Source organism: Mastigoproctus giganteus, chromosome 8, assembly GCF_048544385.1.
Source record: "Mastigoproctus giganteus isolate SK-2022 chromosome 8, ASM4854438v1, whole genome shotgun sequence".
Lineage (NCBI taxonomy): Eukaryota > Metazoa > Arthropoda > Arachnida > Uropygi > Thelyphonidae > Mastigoproctus > Mastigoproctus giganteus.
The window spans coordinates 29,489,083-29,513,356 of record NC_143582.1 but is presented as its reverse complement, the minus strand read 5'-3'; the positions used below and the strand labels follow the sequence as shown (position 1 = coordinate 29,513,356).

At 36.7% G+C, this 24,274-nt stretch overlaps 1 protein-coding gene across 1 annotated transcript in view; it reads left to right on the top strand.

The window, feature by feature from the left end:
• The window catches only part of tefu (Serine/threonine-protein kinase tefu), a 222,120-nt gene that overhangs the window by 58,803 nt on the left and 139,043 nt on the right, over positions 1–24,274 (top strand). The window contains exons 5-6 of the mRNA XM_090379277.1: positions 13,605–13,790; positions 17,461–17,629. Coding sequence (XP_090235403.1) covers positions 13,605–13,790; positions 17,461–17,629 — 355 coding nt within the window. The remainder of the gene's footprint in view (positions 1–13,604; positions 13,791–17,460; positions 17,630–24,274) is intronic.

Genomic DNA, 24,274 nt, shown 5'->3' with positions numbered 1-24,274 from the left:
TGTTATACAAATTTCTAAGTAATATAATGAAAATATCACAATTTGCAAGTGTTTTTTTTTTTTTTTTGTTAAGTATAAACATTAAAATAAATTTTTTTAAACGTACAAAAACTAAAATGTATAGGCTAAGTACTAGGCTACTAACACAAGTTGCTAAGTATTTTTCATAGCATTGTGATACCTGTATCCACTCCAAATGTTTTGGAGTTAATCTCTTTCTATCATCTGCTAATATTAGCTTGTGAGCAGACAAGGACTTCTCAACATCACAAAATGTGATCGGGGCAAAACTAAATGCCTTAATGACATCGGGAGCTAGAGGAAGTCCCTCAACAGCCCTACTTGGGAAATTTTGCATATGGTGGGATAAGCCGGGTTTCTAGCAAAAACTGCATCTAGTTTATCAACAATTTTCTCTCCAATCTCCCCTGGAACTTGATTCATCTTGTCCTCTAGTTTTCGAACAATCTCTATAGCCTTAATTAGAGGCATATCTTTTGCCTCCAGTTTGATAATCGAGGAAGATAGGGAAGATAGATATTACTTTCAATATAAGCGACATCGTGGGATACCTTCTCCTTAGCAAAAATTTCCTGTGCTTCAGATATGGATTTAGCTTCCTCGGGTACCAAGTTGTCAATTACCTGTAAATAAAAATAAAATTATTCATGGCTTTAAATACCATGTGTTTAAGTTTCATTTAAAACAGTAACTAACCTCCTTGATTGCTGTAAAATGTTGGCCATAATATGACGCAGCGTCGAGCCAGGTCCCCCATCTTGTGATTACTGGCTCGGGTGGAAGTGGCAGATCAGGGTGTATTTCTTTTAAGAGCTGTACTCTTGAGGGCACCTTAAGGAAGACCTTTTTATTCAGTGATATCAGCTTGTCAACATCTTTAAATTCTGAATGCACTTGTTCTGCTATACAGTGGAGACCATGGGCCAAACAAATAAGATGTATCATGCTCGGAAAAAATATCTACAATGCTTTCCCGGCTTTGAGCATGTAGGCTGCTGAATTTGTTAATAAAAGAAGAAAACGATCGGCTTTTACACCGCCCGGCCACAAAATACTTGAAACAAATAATTAATTGTATATTAATTTTATTTATCATTTTATAAATTATATATTTATAATCTTAAATAATTAAATAGCAAATAAAAATACAAAAATATTATTTTTTAGATGTGTAGATTCCCATTCCAATGTAGCAGCAATTAGTTATCACAGAGATACGGTACTCAGAGAGAGAAAATTTTTTTTTTTTTTTTGGCTGGTGCAGCATAAGCCATAGGCTTTCTTGCACCATGCGGCCGTTACTAATACTAATACTAATCATTAAGAAACTTAGCAAAAGTTGCATGATTAGTTTTATCCAGACCCTTTGATGCAAGAAGATACGATTTAGACGGTCCATCTGAATCAAGCTTTCCGAAAATAAAATTAGCTACATATCTGCCTTCACAATCCGTGGTTTCATCAACTGAACCTCACACACAGCTGCTTCCACTATCTTTGCGAATATTGTTTAGACACTGCAAGTAAGTAAATAAATAAACTAATTAAAATATTGCCTACACAGCATTCAGTCTTTGGTCATATGATTAATAATTTAATAAAATCAATGAGAGCATACCAATTTATTGCAATCCTCAAGGTAATTTTTCCATAACGTTGATTTGTCAGGAATTTTTCGGGAGCAGTATTTTTCCAAGAAGCTTTTGAAGACTGGATTGTTCACGTTATTCCAAGAAATGTTTGCAGCAAACATTGCTTTGCATAAATTGGCAAAGAATGGATCTGGTGTTTTTTGGTTTTCTGCAGTAAGCAGCTGCTGTGTAGTATGCACCCCCAAAATTCCTCCTTCTCCTTACATTTGCTTCTTGCAAAGCAGTAACATTATGCTGTTGTAATTGGGATACTCTCGCACATGAAACCTTAAAAAAGTATTTATATATTTATTTAAGATTATTTATAAAAATTATTATTTTCCGATTTATGTGAAAAATTGTGTGAAAACACTAATATACATGAGCATTAAATTTGGAATGTCCATATATCGAAGCATCCAAAAATAAAAATTATGATAGATCTATTACCAGGTAATTAATTAATTTATGTACCTCTTTATTGCACATGTTGCAATATATTATTTTTCCATCCATCCATTTGGTATGTGTCTTTAGCCTCTTCTTTAACCACAGAAGAAATCCATTTTCTAAAAAGCTCAATTTTGCTCGATTTTGGCTTCATTTCGCCAACAGCTGAAGTTTCTATGTATAAAATAAGTTGAATGAATAATTCATTGAACTCAGTATAAGGCAAAACTACTGTAAAGTTTTAAATTATAGCTAAAATTACGCTAATGTGTCATTGTGAGTGACTAACCAGCCAATCAGAATGACTTTGGGATTTAGCCACTATTGCCTGCCCATGCCAGAATGTGAAATGATTATATGTAAATTCCCACAGTTTTTAGAAATATATTTTAAATCAATTTGATAAATAATTTGTCGATTATTATAAGATGAAATTTGAAAATTTTATGTCGACAAGTTTAAAATATGCTATTAGATATTATAATTCATATATTTTTTTGAAATTATGACCTAATGTCCTCCCCGAAATGTTACCACCTTGTCGCGGTGGGGAGGCTTGAGTATCCCGATGACCCAGAGAGCTATGCTAGCAGTAGCTAGGATAATGTGTAAAATATGATGAAATATGAAATTACAAACATGCTTCTTTAGGATCCTCAGACCATGTAACATCGACTCACTAAGTTTCTTGCCTTTATCTAAACAAAAAATGAATATGATAATACATAAAAATCCGAACCCTAGTTATTACATTAATATTTACAATATTACTTAGATAGTATTAACCAGAGCTGTAATGCTCAATACATTCTATGTTGATATCAATATTTGTAAAATAATAAGAGACGTTTACCTCAATATTTTTTTTTTTACCTCAATATAGTACATAGAAGTGTTCTACGTACTATATTGAGGTAAACTTCTCTTATTATTTTACAAATAAAATATTACTATATGTATATATTTTTTTTTTTTTTTTGCTTCTACTGATTGTGTATAGTTTTGCTGTTAATGTGTATTTTGGCAATATATTGATTCAGTCTAAATCCATTTAAAGAACTGCTCTTGTAAAAACGGACATTTTTATTGTTGATGCCAAGGATAATTCCCAACATTAAAAGACTGATGAGTGATTTTGGTAGTCTGGATGCAGTTACTAATTGACCAGTAGCTAAAAAATAGTATTGTTTCTAAATTAGTGAACTGGTTGCTAATTTTCTGGTTAATCCACGTTTTTCTATTTCTCCAAAATACAGTTTCAGTTTACTTATTGCTGTTTTAGATATCATTGCCACCTGGATCATTGATTAAGTCATGACATGATAAGTGATTCAGATGGAGCCAAAATTGTTAGCAGGTGCAAGTGCCAAAACCCGCCAGACCAACCCCAATTGCCACCATCACTATCACAACCACTTAGTGAAATTCTGCAGAAACTAATTTTGAATCATAATATGGGTTGTAGTCTGTTATCACTGTTTGCTGATAAATGTAAACATACAATTTTTTTTGCATTAATTCTAAATGCTCATTTAAACCTTATATCTTATATCTCAAGCACCTCAGTCCATGTTTGGTTCCAGTTAAGGAATATATTTGCTTTTGGGCTTTTACCATCCCCTTCAAATAAATATGAATGTTTTAGATGAGGACATCTGTTTAAAGAGTGGGAAAATATTCTTTGCAATTCCACATGGATCTCAGCCTATGCTTAGCTCCCCGTAACCCTTTGTGTATAAGTTGTGTTGGCTTTTGGGAATAAGAATAGCCTTGGGCAGGCGAAGTTTTTATGGCTCTGGAAAATAGAGAACTTTTTTCTGTTTTATTAACTGAAATGGCATATTAACTTATTTTCTAGAGTAACTTTATATTCCTAGTTACGATAGTTTAAATTTTAACTTAGAGATTTTATAGGTTATTACTTAGTATCGGTAAGGGTATCCAATCCACATGTTGTTCAAGTTTTGCAGCTCCGGCAAACAGATTTTACAAATGTAACATAATTAATTAATACATAACTTGATACGGAAGTTATATAACGGAACTTGGAGATAATATTCGACAACTGAAAAAATATATATAGATATGTAGGGTTATAACTGCGTAGGGATACAAGTTTAGGGTTAAAATTTTGTACTGAAATTGAATCAAAATACTGACTCAGACCAGAGCAGCAAAGCAAAAGGCTCAAGCTAATGGGAGTGCTGTGGCTTAGGAGAGAACTGAGGGTGGCAGTTGCCCTCTGAATCACAGCCTTTTAAAATGCACTGCTTGCTTGATGTTTGTGGAGCAATCAGGTACGGGGCATGATATTGCCAAGGGGGGATGTCTTTTTGTGTGCGCGATGTAAGGAGTGTGAGGAAATCAGGCAACAACTCAATGTTGTTATGGGTCTGTATGAGAGATTCAAGGACACAGTGGATGCCCTCGAAGGATCAAAATTGAGAGGCCCATCAAGCTCTCAGCTGCCCACATCAACTCCAGAGCTTGCACTTGATCATCACGCAACACAGCGGCAACCCCCAAGGCAGAAAGCGTTGGTCCCACAAGGAACTAGTAGTTGTTGGTGACTCTATTGTCAGGGAAATGGGAAACATGGTATGTAAAAAGGATAGGTGGAACAGGACCAGGGTATGTTTGCCAGGGGCAAAGGTTGATGACATTGTAGAGTGGATATCATCTTTTAAGGGCACAAAAGGTGATATTATTGTACACGTTGGCACTAATGATATTAAGAGTAGAAGACCAATAGAATTACTTATCAAGTACAGGTCACTGTTGAAAAAAAACCGTGAATTAGGGTTGAATTTAAAACTGTCTGCAATTCTGCCCAGACACAATAGGAGGGAGTATATGATGAGAGCCTTGTCCATCAATTCGGCCCTGGAAAGATTGTGTAAGGCTCAAGGGGTAAAATTTTTTTTCAGCCTCGTCTGTAGTTGTTAACATGAGAGACTGCTTCTACAGGGATGGGATACACTTAAATAGAAAGGGTGCAAGAATATTTGCTGATGCTATCGAGGCAGTGTTAGGTGGGTCGGAAAACTGCTAGTTTGGGGGATACAAGGACTAATAGATTAACAGGAGCCACTAGCAGAGGTGAAAGGGATTCTTGCACTGCTTCTATTGGAATGAGCAGCAGCAGCCTGGAAAACAAAATGCAGGGTATTTCAGAAACTGCCAGGAGTCATTGCGGTACAAGTAAACACATGGGTTGTGTTAGGGAAGCTAAAAATAGGAACAGGTGCATGTATACTTGCCTATACACCAATACTAGGAGTTTGGTAAATAAATTTGATGAATTTGAGGTATTGCTCAAAACATCAAAGGCAGATATTGTTGAGATATCACAGACATGGTGTCACACAGATATAAGGAATGCAGAACTGGAATTTGGGGAGTACAATGTGTACAGGAAAGATAGACAGGATAGGAAGGGAAGAGAGGTTATGCTATTAGTTAATATAATATCGGTGTGTAGACACACCATAGACAACTCTTAAGAAACTACAAAGTAGTTGTTGTAGGCATCATTTGTTCTTTCTCATATTGTGCTCTGCCTTCACGACGAGTTGCCATGATATTGCACTACCTCGAATAAGTAACGCTTCACTAATAGAGTAGTTTATTGTTACTTATTCTCAGTGAGTACCACCACCCACACATGTTTCAAGGCTATTGTGAATTTAATGTGAAAAAAAACCCATTGGACCAGCTCTATTAAATCAAACAAATGAATTATAAAATTCAAACCATTTGTCCCTATTAGACTTAGAAAAGCAAAAAGGTAGAGGGAAAGTAATAGTAGTAGTGGAAGAGGAAAAGAAACATGTCGAAGAATGAAAGGGACAGTAACTCTTCAACTCACACCACTCAAAAACTCAAATTCCTCCAATAGGTAACGCTTCTCCAGTAGAGAAGACTGTTGTTACCCATTCTCGGAAACTCCGTGAATATCAGGCTCCCCAGACATGTTTCAAGGCTATTGGCCTATCACCAGTGGGTGGGCAGGTACCCTGGCCTATCATCAGTGGGTGAGCAGGTACCCTGGTATTGCAGACATGACGACCCAGTTGTGAAGATAATCACATAATATGAGAGACGCCAAAAGGTGTATATGACAATATTTTAAAATAACTAAATGCACAAGGCATAATACATTATGAGTTTAATATCTATATAATATCGGTGTGTAGATACACCATAGACAACTCTTAAGAAACTACAAAGTAGTTGTTGTAGGCATCATTTGCTCTTTCTCGTATTGTGCTCTGCCTTCACGACAAGTTGCCATGATATTGCACTACCTCGAATAAGTAACGCTTCACTAATAGAGAAGACTATTGTTACTTATTCTCAGTGAGTACCACCACCCAGACATGTTTCAAGGCTAAGTAACAATAGTCTTCTCTATTAGTGACTATTAGTAACAATAGTCTTCTCTATTAGTGACTATTAGTAACAATAGTCTTCTCTATTAGTGACACAGGCACACAGCTAAAGTCTAAATTACTTTGAAGTAAACATTATACATGACCAAACTGAGTGACAATGGTGCCAACTGTAGTCAGTTGAAAATAGCTGAGCCACAATGCAAAAATAGATAAAATCCCTATGTTAACAATGAAAAAAAAATTTTTTTTTTGTATCTAAAGAGAATTTAAAGATTAGTGTATATGCTGCAAAAAAGGAGGGGGGTGTGCCCCTACCCTGAAACTCCCTATGGTCACAAGCAGAGCAATCTTAAAAAACAGACAGATTCGATTTCTAATTCCAAACCTACGCAATGAACGACATAGTTCAATGGAATTGCAGAGGCTTTCATAGCTGCATAGATGACATATACGAATTAATTGACCGTTGCCATCCGGTGGGCATTTGCGTACAAGAGGCAAACCTAACATCTCAAGTGTGTGTCAGTTAAATATTACACTCTATTTCGTCAAGAGAGGACAAACTGTGCTCATGCAGGAGTGGCCATACTCAGACTCAAGAGTTCCTTGTAAGAAAATTCCTCTCCAAACCTCCTTAGAAGCCATTGCGGCTTGTATAATGATTGGCATTGCTATAATGCTCATTTCCGTATATCTTCCACCCAATCAACGATGTACGATTCACAAACTGGAAAACCTTGTTTGGCAGTTACCTTCACCAGTATGCTTATTAGGAGATTTTAATGAACACCATCCATTATGCAGATCTCCCATCTCAGACGGATGCGGAGAGCTCATTGAAATACTACTAGACAGACAGAATTTAACATTGCTGAGCACAGGCTTACCCACTTATATTCATTTTCCTTCTGGAGCAACCTCTGCAATCAATCTCTTGATCTGCTCTCCAGTCCTCTTCCCAAATGTCAAGTGGACAACACTTGACAATCCTCTCAACAGCGATCACTATCCAGTCATATGCAGAATTCAAATCACCATCTCCAAAACAACTGATACACATATGAAATGGAAATTTTCCAAAGCAGACTGTACAAAAAATAAAAATTGTGTATCTTTTGATGAACACATCATTGAGTCTTCTCCTATCGATACCGTTACTGAGCATATCACAATGCAGGTACTATCAGCTGCAAAACTCGCCATCCCACAGTCTCAATTAAGAAACCATAGACATAGTGTCTAATGGCACCAAGGGTTCCCCCCATCTCCGTGTTGCTTTCATTGTGGGTGTAACAGTTCACTATAAAGGCCAGAGATTTAAAAGTGTGTGGATTTTGTAAGTTTAATGTTGTGTGTCATAGTTCTTCTGGCCATTTAACCGCTAGATCCCTGCTGTGACCCAATGTTGCCCACACTATGCCTTGTGGAGGCAGACGAGGTACACTAGTATTTAGATATTTACTCTGGCAGGTCCTGCCACCTAATTTCCTGAGATTCCAGTGGCTAGGACCTAAAAAAAAAGAAAAATTCTCGCTCAGTGGGAATTAAGAAAATTGAGTAGAAAAGCTAAATAAGGTTAGTGTGAACGCAATTAAATTTAGTCATTATTAAATTTTGCAACTTATGTGGGGTGTACGCTAGCATATTAGGTAGAGTGGGGGGAGACGGAAGGCTGGGGGGAAAAGACAGAAATATGAGGACGAGAGAGAGAAGGCGACCCCAGATAATCAGTGGGGGAAAACCGTAGACATACCAGTCACTGGTCTAACGAAGGTTGTAACAAGACGAAAAGAGAAAAAAATGCGCCGTGGAACTTATTCCGCAAATATCCCACCACCGCCAACCTTATTAATTATAAGAAAATTAGAGCCAAAGCACAATACATCAAGCGAAAGGCTAAAAAGGACCCTTGGATAAAATTTGCTTCATCAATCAATAAAGAAACTGAATCCAGAATAATATGGAAAAAAATAAGGCAGCTAAATGGTAAATACCTTACATTATCTGCCCCTATTTTTAATTGGAATGGGAAGGAGATTTCTAATCCTGAAGAGATTGCAAATGCCTTAGGACCTGTGTTCTCTGAATTGTCCACCTCCACTGCATATCATCCATCATTTCAAAAAATTAAAGTTAATGCTGAGAAATTCAAACTAAGCTTCAAATCTACCTATAACCAACCACTCACACTATATATGAATTGAAAGAATCCATAAATAGATCCAGAAACAGTTCCCCCTAGCCCTAATGGAATTTACTATACAATGCTTAAAAATCTCGATCAGAAATTGTTATCCTCACTGCTAAATTTTTACAATAAGATCTTTTATGAACACACACATTCCCCAGTTCTTGGCAACATTCATATGTAATAGCTATCCCTAAACCAAGAAAAGATCATTCGACTCCTAACAACTATAGACTAATATTGCTTCCCCAGATAATCAGTGGGAGAAAACCATTGACATACCAGTCACTGGTGGAACGAAGGTTCCACCAGTGACTGGTATGTCTACAATCTCTCTCTCTCTAACCAGCTTCTTCAGTAAAACTTTGGAAAAAATGGTGCACTATCGATTAACATGGTACCTTGAATCCAGAAACATAATGACCAATAGTCAGTTTGGCTTTCAGAAGAATAGGTCATCCTTAGATCTCATGGTAAAGGCTGAATCAAAAATAAGAAACGTATTTATCAGAAATCAACATCTCATCATGGTGTGTCTTGATATAGAGAAAGCTTTCGATACAACATTGCGCTATGGAATTCTAAGGGATCTCCATTCTATTGATATGCGAGGCCATTTACCATATTTTATTCAAAACTTCCTTTGCTTTAGGTCTTTACAAGTCCAATACCGGCAGGCTCTGTCTCAAACATACATACACGAAGAAGGAGTCCCACAATGCTCTATCCTCAGTGCTACTCTATTTGCTATATGAATTAACAATATTACAAACAGCATTTCAAACACTGTCGACTCATATCTCTACACTGATGATCTTACAGTATCCTGTCACTCCCAGAATATAAATTACATTTAGAGGCAGTTACAAATATCGATAAATAATATTCAACTATGGATGACACAAAATGGCTATAGACTATCAAACCACAATCTACAGCCATCCACTTCTGCAACAAATGAAAAATCCACCCAGATCCTCAGCTACATTTGGACAATCATCTTCTTCCAGTCACGAACAGTATCGTCTCCTGGAGCTAATTTTTGATAAGAAGCTAAATTTCCAAGAGCACGTCAAACACCTACGAACCACTTGTCTTAAGAAAATTAACATACTCCAGGTCTTCTCTGTTACATCCTGGGGTGCAGACCATTATACACTGTAGATCTTAGAATATATATAGGTCTCTGATTAGATCTCAGCTAGACTATGGAGCACCTGTTTATAACTCTGCTAGAGAAAGTACCTTGGCCCCATCCAACACTGCTCTTACGATTGCCCTAGGTGCATACAGAACATCACCAGTTCAAGTATGTATGTTGAGGCTCACGAACCTCCACTCAGTATCAGAAGAAGAAAGATGTTGTTATTGAATTACTTAGCTAAAATTAAAACCTTCCCCACTCATCATATTTGGCTACTACTGTATGATCCGCAGTGAACAACACTCCGTAGAAACAAACACAGAACAATCCGACCAACCGGTGTCAGATTACAGAACCTTTCAGAATACTGGAATTTGAACTTTCACAATATCATCAGAGATCTAAAAGATCCGAATCCCCCGTGGATTACCTTAACTCCTGCTTATGATGATTTCTTTGAAAAATGGGGAAAAGATGCTATAGCAGATATTAACATCAGACAACTACATCTTGCTCATGCAGAGAATTATTCCCAGTTTTCTAAGATTTACACTGATGGTTCGAAAACTAGCAGTAAAGTGGCTGCAGCTGCTGTCTTCCCTAATACAACTGTTTCTATTCCACTTCCAGCTGAATGCAGCAGCTATACTGCTGAGCTCTATGCAATTAAGCTTGCTCTGGAAAATATTTCACTCCTGTCAATCAATATAATATACGCAGATTCCAAAAGTGCACTGTTAGCTCTCAATAATACTTCACCTTACAATCCTTTGGTAAAGTTAATAAGACATAAGGTACAACTTCATAAGCAACATCAAACTGCTCTCTTCTCCTCGATCCCATTTCACAGTAGTATTCCTGGAAATTAGTACACTGATAATACTGCAAAGCATCCTTCCAACAACATAGCCTTATCAAATGATCTGGTCCCATACCCCAATTATAAACAAAACATACAGAAAATATGTATCAAACAATGGTCACTTCTGTGGAAAAAGCAAATGCACAATAAGCTATTTCAACTGAAACCTGAACCACAATTATGGACATCTAGCCTCTGCAAAAATAGAAAAGAAGAAGTGCTCCTAGCCAGAACTCAAATCGGCCATACTCACCTCACTCATCTGTTTTTGCTCACAGGAAATGATCCTCAGTGCATGCACTGTTTGCAACCGCTATCAGTAAAGCACATACTGATTGAATGTAGCTTGTTCGTTCAACACTGCCCAACAGTCTACTTTCAGCTCCATCTCAAACCCCATGTCACTCAGCTGCATCATAGGTAATGACGAAGAACTCTCTGATACTTGAAACAAATTAAAATGTATGATTGATTCTAATTGCTGCCAGGACAGTTATCACACTTACCCTCACTTACTTTGATAGCGCAATATGGCCTATGTAGCTCTTGCACTAGAAACTCCCACACAGGGCCGGTGCTATTGTTAGGCCAACTAGGCTGCCACCTAGGTTGCAAACCTCAGAGGGGTGCAGTACTGACCTTTGAGGGGCACAGTTTTGTACAGATTAGTTTTTTTAACCCATATAAAAAAATGCAACCGACAATTTATATTATTTTTATTTTAAGATAAATACCACAACAGTGCTATGAATTATAATTAATTATAACGTTTTATAAAAAAATTCTGTACTCTAAAGGATGTTGTTCGTGGTACAACATCCTCTTTGAAATCAATTTTACAAGCAAGCTACTACAAAATAAGCTGATTTAAATCCAGCTGCAAGCCAATTGTAAGTCATCGAGAATTATATTGTGGGCTACAGGTGTGATGATGGGTTTCATCAAGATTTAATAGATGCTATTGAGCTAGCGATACTACCAAACTTTGAGACAGAACAAGTTAGAAAGAGGAGAAAGAAATGGCAGTTTGAGCATCAGGCCCAAGAAGAGGCAAGATCCAAAGCAGAAATTCAAAGTACGTTTCTGTTATGCTGTCTTAGACATAGCCATACAATCTGTTGAAGAGAGATTACAACAGTATTATTCCTCACTTGGCTTCCTGTATTATATATACAGTATCAACAAAAAATCTACTGAAGATGTACTTAAGGCCTGCAAGAATTTGGAAAAATCATTGATGCACAATGGAAATAGATATTCATGCTGAAGATCTGTGCTGTGAACTTATAGCAATAGCTCAAAGACTTCTAAAGTCTATGCCACCACAAGGAGTACTTCTCTTCATACTTCAACAAAAACTCTTGGATAATGTGCCTAATGTTTCTGTTGTTCTAATGATGCTTCTCACACTTCAGTGTCAGTGCTGAATGCAGTTTCTCAAAGATCAAACTTATAAAAACTTACATATGCTCAACAATGTTGCAAAAGAAACTAGTTGGCTTGGCATCAATATCAATTGAACATTCCCACTTGTCTTGAAGGCATCTCCATAGCCAGGTGGGCAGTGCATAGCACACACGCTTCTTGATTAGACCAGGGTTCAAGCCCGTGACCACCAAATACGGAGGATGTGGAAAGGTCAGGGAATGACCACCGCATATTCCTGGAGCAATATGGCCTTAGTTGCTAATGCTCCTAAAAACCAAATAATAACAACAACCCACTTGTCCTGAAGGAATTGGTAGCAAAATTTGCAAAGGAAAAGGCATGCAAAGTGAGATTTTGATGTACCTGAAATTAAAACTTTTAAGAAACTTAAATTTTAACATCACAATTCATAAGATTATTCAAAATGATTTGTGTGCTAAAACATTTTATTTTGTATTTGAGAAAGATAATCAAAGATTGTTGTATTACTTATTCTTGCAATTTAAAATAAATTTTGCAGTTTCAAGTTTTGTGCTTTTCATTTTCTCTACAAGGCATCTGTTTTTAAAAATTGAAGTTGGCAATTTTCTTGGGGTGGGCCTTGCCCAGGGCATGAAATAGCCTGGCACCGGCACTACTCCCACAACAACAACAACCCCCATCAGCATTGAATTTTCTCAAGCCATTCAAAGCTTAAACACCTCAGTTGGCTCTTCCCACAGGTGCCTGGTTTCCAGACACTGCAGTTTACAGAACTGAAGCCTTTGTTGGTAAGAGCCCCCCTTACTACTTGCCTGTCATCTTCCACACCTGTGTGTGTCTGTAACTGCATGTGTACAGAGCTGATTTGGAAGTTTGGAGGAGGGGCAGTATTCCAAATTATGTGAATTATGCAAATTTCAGTGGATGTATTCCATTGCACTTCTACTTTTAGACCAGCTAACTCAAACTCAAGTAAAAAGACCATAAATTTTATCTGGTCTAAGATAGGAATCAAACTAAGGCCTAATTAGATGCCAAATGACTTTCTCTCTCTCTCTTCTTTCTTTTCCAGTGCAGCAAAAGCCTGTGGCTTCTTTGCACTATATGGCTTTTACTAAGCCACAATAGTGACATGAAGGTCAACTATTTTTGTGACTAAGTTCATTAACATCATGTATGTGAATTTAAGTTGGTCCTTTGCTTTCCAAATATTTGGCTTATAGGTTATGTTACTGGTGAACCAAATTGTTCCTTTTACAATATGCGGTTGTACAAGCAACATATTTTGAAGAAACTTGTTCCATATAAGTATTCCGTGCTTCAAAAAAAAAAAAAAAAATCTTCCTAATAATGTTAGCTTTTTTTTTTTTATTATTTGAAACAGTTTGTGTAATCCCTTGTTTTACTTTATAATGTGTTACAAAACATTTTAGTTTCAGCATCCTTTCAAGCTGGTCACCTCCCATCTAAGCTTCTTTTTGTTTTATTTTGTTTTGTTATATAGTCAGGGGTTACGCCTCATTCCCTTACTAGTTCAGAATTTGCAGAAGCAATTGATGATTCTGACCTCTGGTCTCCAGAACAAGTAACTCACTCACAGTGGATAACAAAGCTTGTTTGCACGTTATTGGAAACTGGTGTGAGCTGTAATCAAATTTTTCAGCAGTTGATCCCAATATGTAAGGTTGAGGTAAGTTATTTTTCATGGTAAATTTTTATAGTGCAAAAAAAAACTAAAATAAATAGTATAGAAGGATTTTTTCAAGTACTTTTTTGTCATTCTATATATTCAGTGATATACAGTGGAAAAAAAAAAAGAACAAAAGGAAATCTTCATGATATCTATCCAAATGTAAAGTCACTTTAGTTTTCTATCTCAGTTCAGTCCAAATATTTAACTGAGATAGCAAATCTCATTTTAGATAATAGAAATCACATTTACTTAATTTTTTTTAACTTACTGTAACATCATAAAAAATGTTACTATTAAAAGGTATACAAATTAAAAAAAACAAGACCAGCTGTTTGTAATGTTTTGTAATACATTAAATGCACAACTCACCATGGATTACCTTCTCTGTCTTTTTCTACCAATCTACTGCTACTCTCATAAATTTTTCAGTGAATTGCATTTTATTTTTGGATCGTTTACTTCTCGTTCTATCAGATAAATTTGTTATTTAATGAACTAGATCAGGATTTGGCAACTTCTAAAAGACGTTGATTCTAAAAGCAGCATCAAAGATTCCCCAAGTGTCACCATAAATTGATTGCATACTAGTATAATTATCACAAAGGAAATCACAACAAAGACAGAATGATGTGCCTGTGTTTCAGTCCTAAATGAATTTCAGATATACCTATTAGTCCTGCTTACTCCCATTTTTTAAAAAATTAAGAGTATTTAATTTTCATGCATAGACTCTCCAATTTCAGAGCTTACCATTGATACCAGACTCTAGGCCAAAGTGAGCCTGGCACCCATGTTATCATGCTAGAATGAATTTGGCACATCATCTCTGAAAGATTGCTGCCCCTGAACCAGACTGTTTCATTTTATTCCTAAAAATAGTGATTCATCATGAAAACCTGGAAGCTGTAAATAAAAGTATTATCTTGTTCACATTTCAACTTTGTCTTTTTATTTATATCATAAAAGTTACTTTTGCTCAAATTAAAAAATAAATGTTATAGTAGGGGGAAAAAATCCTTAACTTTATTCCAGGGTAGTAGTAACATAATATCATTTTCCAAAGCATTGTCTATAGCTAAACCTTGCAAATTTAAAATTTTTATTTTAATCAGTTTTTAAATTTGTTCTTAATTTATCTTCTTCTTCTTCTGCATTTAAGAATTAGGCAGAATCCCTGTTCTGGCTTCAGTTTTGTTTTTTTATCTTTCATTTAAGGAATCCAACTTCGGCTCCTTCTTAATATTTTGCCAGGCTTATCTGTTCACGTGTATTTTATTTTATTCAATTTTTCAAGTATTGACAAAGTTTCTGATTCCTATTTATTATTGTTGGCATGGCCATAACTATAAATTTATTAAGCTTGAGTTTAAATTTTTACTTCTCACAATACCACTTTGAGTTTTAAAACTTTTCTATTTTAGCATTAACTTCAGAATCAATGTCATGCATAATACTTGTACATATCCTGAATATTTGATGCAGGTAGTTTATTGAGGAATATGAAATTGTATTTAAAGAAGTAATTTATTAAGTCAGATTCTTGGGTAAATCACATTCTTCAAGTTTCTAATGTTATTGTTCATGTAAACACTAAAAAGAGTTGGAAATGTGTAACATTCCTGTCTTACATTCTGGTTAATGCTTATTTCCTCTTTTATTACTGAAGCCTAAATATAAAATTAGTTTTTGCTCCTTTTGTTTAGCTTTAGCTTTTAATTCTTGTTGTAGACATTGCATGGCTCTTGCATTAGTTATTTGATAGTATCCCTTCTTCATTATTAACCATAATTTATCCAAGTGAATATGGTCATAAACTTTCTCAAAGTATAAATATCAATAAATGTATAAATATATGTCTCCCCAAATTAAATTCTCGCCTTGTTTCCTTTGTCTTCTGTTTAAAAAAAAAAAGAGAGAGAGAGAAGACTGATGCAAGGATGGTGATCTTCTGTAGTGGATAATGGTTTTTCCACTTGTCACTCATTTGGAGAGCTGTCAGTTTGAATCCTGCTGAATACTGGAGAAACTCTTAAAGGCCTTTTCAGTAAATTTAGGTTTTCAGCTCGTGACAAAATTTACAGCCACAATATGACCTAAGATGCTGATGCATGTAAATCAATAACATAACAACAGCAAGCTCAATGAGGGGACCTACAACTGGCAAGCCTTTTCCAAGCTTCCTGGGCACAGTCTGTTGATTGAAGTCTGGAGATGAGGCTGTCCATTCTGTATGGTCTATATTCTCCCTCAGACAGTATTAATTCACGTGATGAACTGTGAAGAAATGCATTATCATCTATTAAAAGAAAACCTGGACCATTTGTTTCTCCAAAATGGATACCTGTTTCTAACAAGATTGAGTAATGTTTCATGGTCCGATGATACTGGGACATAAGTATAAACGATTTGTTATTTTATTGCTTAAATAATATTGATGAAAAAACTGTAAGGTGCCTGTATTTTTTATATTTTATATTAATCCTAACTCAAATTACAAAAACTAGATATGTATGGGTTACACGGATGTGGTATTGCTGTTAGCTATATATGGTACAAGAAAGCTCCAGCCAAAAAAAAATTCTTATGCTAGTTTTTTTACATGTATATTTTTATCACACCAGTATATATATATCTGTAAATAAACACCCTTGCCATGAATCTAATATAGACCTTGCACTACATAATAGGGCACACATAAGGTATTTAAGACAGTGGTATTAGTGATTCTGTAATCACTAATACTTAATGTTACCTAATGAACAGAATCACTAATACCAACTCTGAAATACCTTATGTGTGCCTAGTATGTAAGGTCTATATTAGATTCATGGCAAGGTTTTTATTTATAGATATATATATTGGTGTGATAAAAATATGTAAAAATACTAGCATAAGGATTTTTTTTTTTTGGCTGTGGCTTCCTTGCACCATATATAGCTAGCAACTAGTTCTTATAATTTGAGTTAGGGTTAATGTTAGATAAAAAAAAATACAGGCACCCTATAGTTTTCCGCATTGAAATTATTCATTAATAAAATAACAAATCATTCATACTATGTCTCATATTATTGGACCATGAAATGTTACTCAGTCATTCCTGGAATTTGTGCAGACTGACTGATGCACAGTCAGACCCTCTGTTTAAAGATTGGTCTGACTGTATTTGTATAGCTGGATATCATCATTCTTCTCTTTCTTGCTTTCTTGGTGATTCCCTTCTACTTCTGACACTCACTCACACTCTCTCTCTCTCAAGGTAATGCAGGATTTTTTTTTTTTTTTTTTTTTTTGGCTGGTGCAGCATAAGCCTGAGGCTTCCTTGCACCATATGGCTAATAATAATAATATCATAATTCGAATTTAAAAATCTGATATCATATATTTTCATATCAGAATGACGAGTACATGTGCTTGTTTGTGTTTGCATTGATTACTTGATTTATTTGCACAGTTTAATTTACAAAGAGTAAGTAAATATGCACACCTTGAATTTTGTCCACTGACATAGTCATAAGTAATGGTTTTAATGTGCCAGTTTCATTATTAAAGATTTAAAAGCATTTTATTTTCAATTATTAAGAATAAGAATGATAAGATTTTTTATATAATTAACTATATGAAACATAATTCTACCCTTTTCTTTTTATCTATTTTTTTTTTTTTTCAGGCCAGATTTTGTGAGCATCTTCTTCCACATCTCATCCATGCTCTCCTGTTACAAAAAGATGATTCAGTTCAATATACTTTGTCTCATCAAATTTCATTGTTTTTTGAAAAACACTGTAAAAACATAGAGGGGAATGGAAGTTGCTCATCTTCACAGACATCTCAAGCTGGTAACCTGCCTCAAACTATCAATTTCATAGTACCATACTGAATGAATTTAAGCATTATCTAAAATAATTACTTTTTGGAGTCTATCAAAAAGACAAAAATCCTGAAATATGAAACATTTTATATTAGGTCCTTAGTGTATTTTCTTGCCTAAATACTCTGCTCTTTCAAATACTTGCAGAATTTTACTACAAAATAGGAATAAAATTCTGAAAATCAGTCTAATTTGCCTTCATTCCCAACACCTTACTTCTTTTATCAGTTAGCTCTTATTTATCACTACTTTATTTCATCACTTAGCTCTTATTTATCACTACTTGATTTTCTGCTGTTCATACTCAACTACAGTTTTATGACAGCCATTTAAATTGGATGTGCACCACATTTTAAAGATTTTTCAATAACACCAAGGTGTGATTTTGTAGCTTTAAGTGGTTGGATCTCAAGCACTGTAGAAAAGCAGATACCTAAACAGTAAAAAAATATTTACTTTGAATAATTGATAATGTTTAACATTAGATGTTTTCTTAACTATGGAAGTACAACTTTCATTTAAAAACCTGTGATTTATATAACATTTGAATTTTGCATTTGAGAAAAAAACACTACTACTGGTGGCAGTAGTGTTTTTTAAGAATAATGTGCTTGTTTTTTTTTTGGATTGCATTTTTTTGGGGGGGGAACAATTAGAAGATTAACAAAAGAGATAAATTTCTTATAATGGGTTAATAGTTGTTAATATAATGGATTAATAGAGTTAGTTTATGGTTGCTTATTAATGCAGTAGAAAATGAATGTTTAAAAAGTTTCGGCAATAAAGTGTCTGGAGACTAGGCACCAGCGAGGTGATCTGATAGAGGTGTATAAAGCCTTGAATGGTTTAAGCATGCTCAATGATGATGGGATTCTTCCTCTAGCTCAGAAAAATCACCTGAGAGGGCATAAATTCAAATTGAGGAAAGACAGATGTAGGATAGACGTGCGGAAATTTGCCTTTAGCCAGCGGGTGGTTGGTTGGTGGAACAGACTTCCATCCCTTGTGGTGGAGGTTGATAGCCTAAATAAGTTTAAGGCTCAGCTGGACAGGTATTTTGAATGAACAGAGGGGTGAAGTGGAAGTGGTTTTTTTTTTTTTTTTTTTTTGGCTGATGCTGCATAAGCTTGCTTTCTTGCATCAAATGCCTCTACTAATGCTAATGCTAAAGGTTGCATTTTCAAAAAATGAGAGGAATAATACCATTCCAACCGTTCACCTGATTGGAAGCAACAGTAAGATCAGACTTAATTAATATTACTTTTCTAAGACAGTCCTCCAATTTTTTTCTGCTGTAGTGTACTGGGAACAATAAAGCAGAAAAAATTTCTAAACTCATTAGTGATGTTTTTTTGGTTCACATGTAATCTTACCATAGATCTCAAGGGAATCAATAAATGTTTTCTTAGCATGAAGAAAACCAACTATGTTTCAGAAGGGACAGTACTGCCATGTTACATCAAGCTTAATTTGACATGGGTAATTTATGTTCACTAACAATATTCGGAACAACTAATGGTGTGACTAGCAGCAGCGAGAACATTAAATAAAGCAAAATTTCTCAACTTATTAATGATTTTTTATGGTTCACAAATAATCCTACCAGAGATCCTGAGGGAATTGCAAAAAGTAATTTGCTTAATAGTATTAGCATTAGTAAAGGCACATGATGCAAGAAAGTAAGCTTGTATGGCATTAGCTGGAAAAAAAAAAAAAAAAAAGACACTCTTCTCATTTCACCCATCCACTTGCTCCAGATGTTTGTCTAGTTCTGCCTTGAATCTATTTACGCTATCAACTTTTATGACAGATGGAAGTTTGTCCTAGCAATCAACCACCCGCTAGCTAAAGGCAAACTTATGCACATCTATCCAAAAACTGTCTTTCCTCAATTTGAATTTATGCCCTCTCAGGTGATTATTCTGAGCAAGAGGATGAATCCTCTCAGCATTGAGCATGCTCAAACCATTCAAGGATTTATACACCTCAATCAGATCACCTTGCAGTTGCCTAATCTCTGGACACTAATTTGCAAAACTTAAGCCTTTCTTCAAAACAGCAACCCTTTGTTCCATTCACTAATCTTGTTGCCATTCTCTGTACTCGTTCCAACAGCTCTACATCCATCTTAAAATGAGGCCTCCAGACCTGTGGGAAGGAGCAACAGTGCATAGCACACGCTTCTTGATTCGACCGGGGTTCGAGCCTGTCACAACCAAATACGGAGGATGCGGAAAGTTCAGGGAATGACCACCGCATTTCCCGGAGCAATATGGCCTTATTTGCCAATGCTCCTAAAAACCAAATAACAAACAAAACAAACTTCAGTGGCCACCTCTCAGCCCATCTGCTCAACTTTTCTAGATCCTGTTGCAGCAGCGTACTGTCATTAACAATCCTGCCAACCTTCGTATCTACTACAAACTTGGACATTCAGCCTGATAAACCATCATCAATATCAATAATGAATACAGAAAACAACAATGGACCGAACACTGAACCCTGGGGGACTCCACTAATAACATTAGTCCACGAAGGGATAAGGAGGTGAGTATTGCCTTATACAAGGCAATACTCACCTCCTTATCCCCGCTAGAAAAATTCCTGTATATCATTGACAAGACACCATGAGCTACTCTTGCAGACAGTCTGCACTGCTCAGAAAACTTCATATCTGACTGCACAATTAACCGCAGGTCCTTTTCATTCTCTACCACTGTCAGTGTAGTGCCGCAGAGTTGATACGTTACTCTGGGGTTACTACTTCCCATGTGCAGTACTTATAAGCTAGTCTGTCTGCCAGGGGCAAAGGTTGATGACGTCGTAGAGCGGATATCATCTTTTAAGGGCACAAAAGGTGATATAATTGCACATGTTGGCACTAATGATATTAAGAGTAGGAGACCGGCGGAATTACTTAACAAGTACAGCTCACTGTTGAAAAAAAGCCGTGAATTAGGGTTGAATTTGAAAGTGTCTGCAATTCTGCCCAGACACGATAGGAGGGAGTATATGATGAGAGCCCTGTCGATCAATTCGGCCCTGGAAAGATTGTGCAAGGCTCAAGGGGTAGAATTTTTTTCAGCCTGGTCTGTACTTGTTAACAGGAGAGACTGCTTCTACAGGAATGGGATACACTTAAATAGAAAGGGTGCAAGAATGTTTGCTGATGCTATCGAGACAGTGTTAGGTGGGTCAGAAAACTGCTAGATTGGGGAGATACAAGGACTAATAGATTTACAGTAGCCACTGGCAGAGGTGAAAGTGATTCTTGCACTGCTTCTATTGGAATGAGCCGCAGCCTGGAAAATAAGATGCAGGATATTTCAGAGACTGCTAGGAATCATTGGGGTACAAGTAAACACATGGGTTGTGTTAGGGTAGCTAAGAAAAAGAACAGGCGCATGTATACTTGCGTGTACACCAATGCTAGGAGTTTAGTAAATAAATTTGATGAATTTGAGGTATTGCTCAAAACATCAAAGGCAGATATTGTGGGGATTTCAGAGACATGGTGTCACACAGATATAAGGAATGCAGAACTGGAATTTGGGGAGTACAACGTCTACAGAAAGGATAGACCGGATAGGAAGGGGGGAGGAGCTATGCTATTAGTTAAGAAATACATAAAATCCCAGGAAGTGAAGCCAGTCGACATTGCTGGACAGTGCAGTGTCTAGTCAGTTTGGTGTGACATAAGCATTGGGAGATCAAAATTGAGAGTGGGAGTGTGCTATAGGCGTAATGACTCTGATGAGTATAATAAGATACTGTACAGGGAAATAGAATGGGCCAGTAAATCAGAGAGTGTTATAATGGGGGATTTTAATTTCCCAGATATTGACTGGAATTTGGGGGCTGGTCACTCACACACTAGCAAGGCTTTTGTGGATTTATTGGATGATTGTTTTCTACATCAGCATGTTCGGGAGGCAACTAGAGGGAGTAATACTCTTGATTTGATTATCAGTAGTGATTATTCATGCATTAGGAATCTGCAGGTAAATGAACAACTAGGTGGCAGTGATCACAGTGTGCTGAAGTGGGATTTACTCAAAGAGGTAACTACCATTAGGGGTAAAGGGAAGGGTTATTGCTAAAGGCGACTACGATGGACTGAGACAGTATTTAAATTCTATACAGTGGGACCAAGTGATGATGTTACCAACAGCAAATTCAAAATGGGAAGCATTCAAAGAACTTATCTTGGAAGCTACTAGGCTTTACATACCAACTAAGAAATATTGTTCAAGGTTTAGGCCTAAGTGGATGTCAGATGAACTAATGAAACATATGGCAGAGAAGAAAAATGCATGGGATACATACAAATTAACACGTGACACAGAAGCCTATGATAGATACAAGTTGATCTGTAACCAAGTTACAAAAGAGGTTAGGCAGGCGAAGGCAGATTGCGAGAAATCTTTGACAAGGGATGCAAAGAAAAACAGCAAAGAGTTCTTTACTTATGTAAACTCTAGAAGGAAGGGGATGAATCAGATTGGTCCACTTGATATCGATGAGTCAACTGTTGATGATCCTGCTCAGGTAGCTAACAAACTGAATGAATATTTTGCATCGACATTCACACATGAGGAGTTATTCATTGAGGGGAATGCCAGAGGTGTACTCAACTCTGGCAGTAAGCTAGAGAATCTTGTAATAACTGAGAGTAAAGTGGAGGAGAAATTATTGAAGATAAATACAAGTAAGGCACCTGGGGTAGTAGTAGTAGTAGTGGCATGTGATGCAAGAGAGCAAATGTATGAGCTTATGCAGCATCAGCCAAAAAAAAAATCACACCATTCCCTCCAAATGCCTGTCCAGTTCCTCCTTAAATTTATTCAACCTATCAACTTCCACAACGACAGATGGAAGTTTGTTCCAGCAATTAACCACCCGCTGGCTAAAGGCAAATTTCCGCACATCTATTCTACATCTGTCTTTTCTTAATTTGAATTTATGCCCCCTTAGGTTCGTAATCTGAACAAGTGGAAGGATCCCATCAGAATTCAGCGTGCTCAACCCATTCATGGCCTTATATACCTCAATCAGATCGCCGCGCAGGTGCCTAGTCTCCAGCCACTGCAATTTGCAGAACTTAAGCCTCTCTTGGTAAGAGGATCCCTTCATTCCCCTCACCAATCTTGTTGCCCTTCTCTGTACACGCTCAAGTAAATCTACATCCTTCCTAAAATGAGGCCTCCAGACCTGTACGCAGTACTCAAGGCGTGGCCTGACCATTGCCTTATACAGAGGGATAATCACCACCTTCTCCCTGCTAGCAAAATTCCTATATATCATTGACAAAACCCCATGACCTGCCCTGGCAGCCTGTCTACATTGCTCAGAGAACTTCATATCTGACTGCACAATTACTCCCAGGTCTTTTTCATTTTCTACCACCTTAAGTGTAGTACCACACAGTTGGTACGTTTCTCTGGGGTTATTTCTACCCATATGCAGTACTTTGCATTTGGGTGGATGGAATCTCTTCAGTTATATTAAAGGAGGCAGCAAAGGAAGTAAGCAAACCTTAGCCATAATTATGAGAGCTCCCTTGGACTCAGGGGAAGTACCCATGGACCGGAGATGTGCAAATGTGACTCCAATTCACAAAGGAGGATCAAAAGGCGACAAAAGTAATTATAGACCTGTTAGTTTAACTTCTGTTCCCGGAAAATTAATGGAGGCACTAGTTAAAGAAGCACTGCAGGATCATCTAGACAAGAGTTCAGTTATAGCTCAGACACAGCATAGATACAAGTTGATCTGTAACCAAGTTACAAAAGAGGTTAGGCAGGCGAAGGCAGATTGCGAGAAATCTTTGACAAGGGATGCAAAGAAAAACAGCAAAGAGTTCTTTACTTATGTAAACTCAGGAAGTCTTGCCTGACCAACTTGATTGGATACTATGATGCAGTCACAAAAGAACTGGATGCAGGGAATAACTTTGATATTATATACTTGGATCTTAGAAAGGCTTTTGATACTGTTGGACATGGAAGACTGCTGCACAAATTGCAGCAGTGTGGCATTGGAGGCAAATTGCTGCTATGGATAAAGGGGTGGCTGAGGGGGAGAAGACAGAGCGTAGTAATCAATGGACACTGCTCATCATGGACTAATGTTATTAGTGGAGTCCCTCAGGGGTCAGTATTGGGACCATTATTGTTTTCTGTATTTATAAATGATATTGATGATGGTATATCAAGCTTAATGTCCAAGTTTGCAGACGATACGAAGGTTCGCAGGGTTGTCAAGGACACTACTGACACTATGCTGCTGCAACAGGATCTGGAAAGGTTGAGCAGATGGGCTGAGAGGTGGCAAATGAAGTTTAACATTGACAAATGTAAAGTACTACATATGGGAAACAGCAACCCCAGAAGCAACGTATCAACTCTGTGGTACTACACTGACAGTGGTAGAGAATGAAAGGGACATGGGGGTGGTTGTGCAGGCAGATATGAAGTTTTCTGAGCAGTGCAGACGGGCTGCAAGAGTAGCTCATGGTGTATTGTCGATGATATATAGGAATGTTTCTAGCAGGGATAAGGAGGTGATTATTCCCTTGTATAAGGCAATGGTCAGGCCACACCTAGAGTACTGT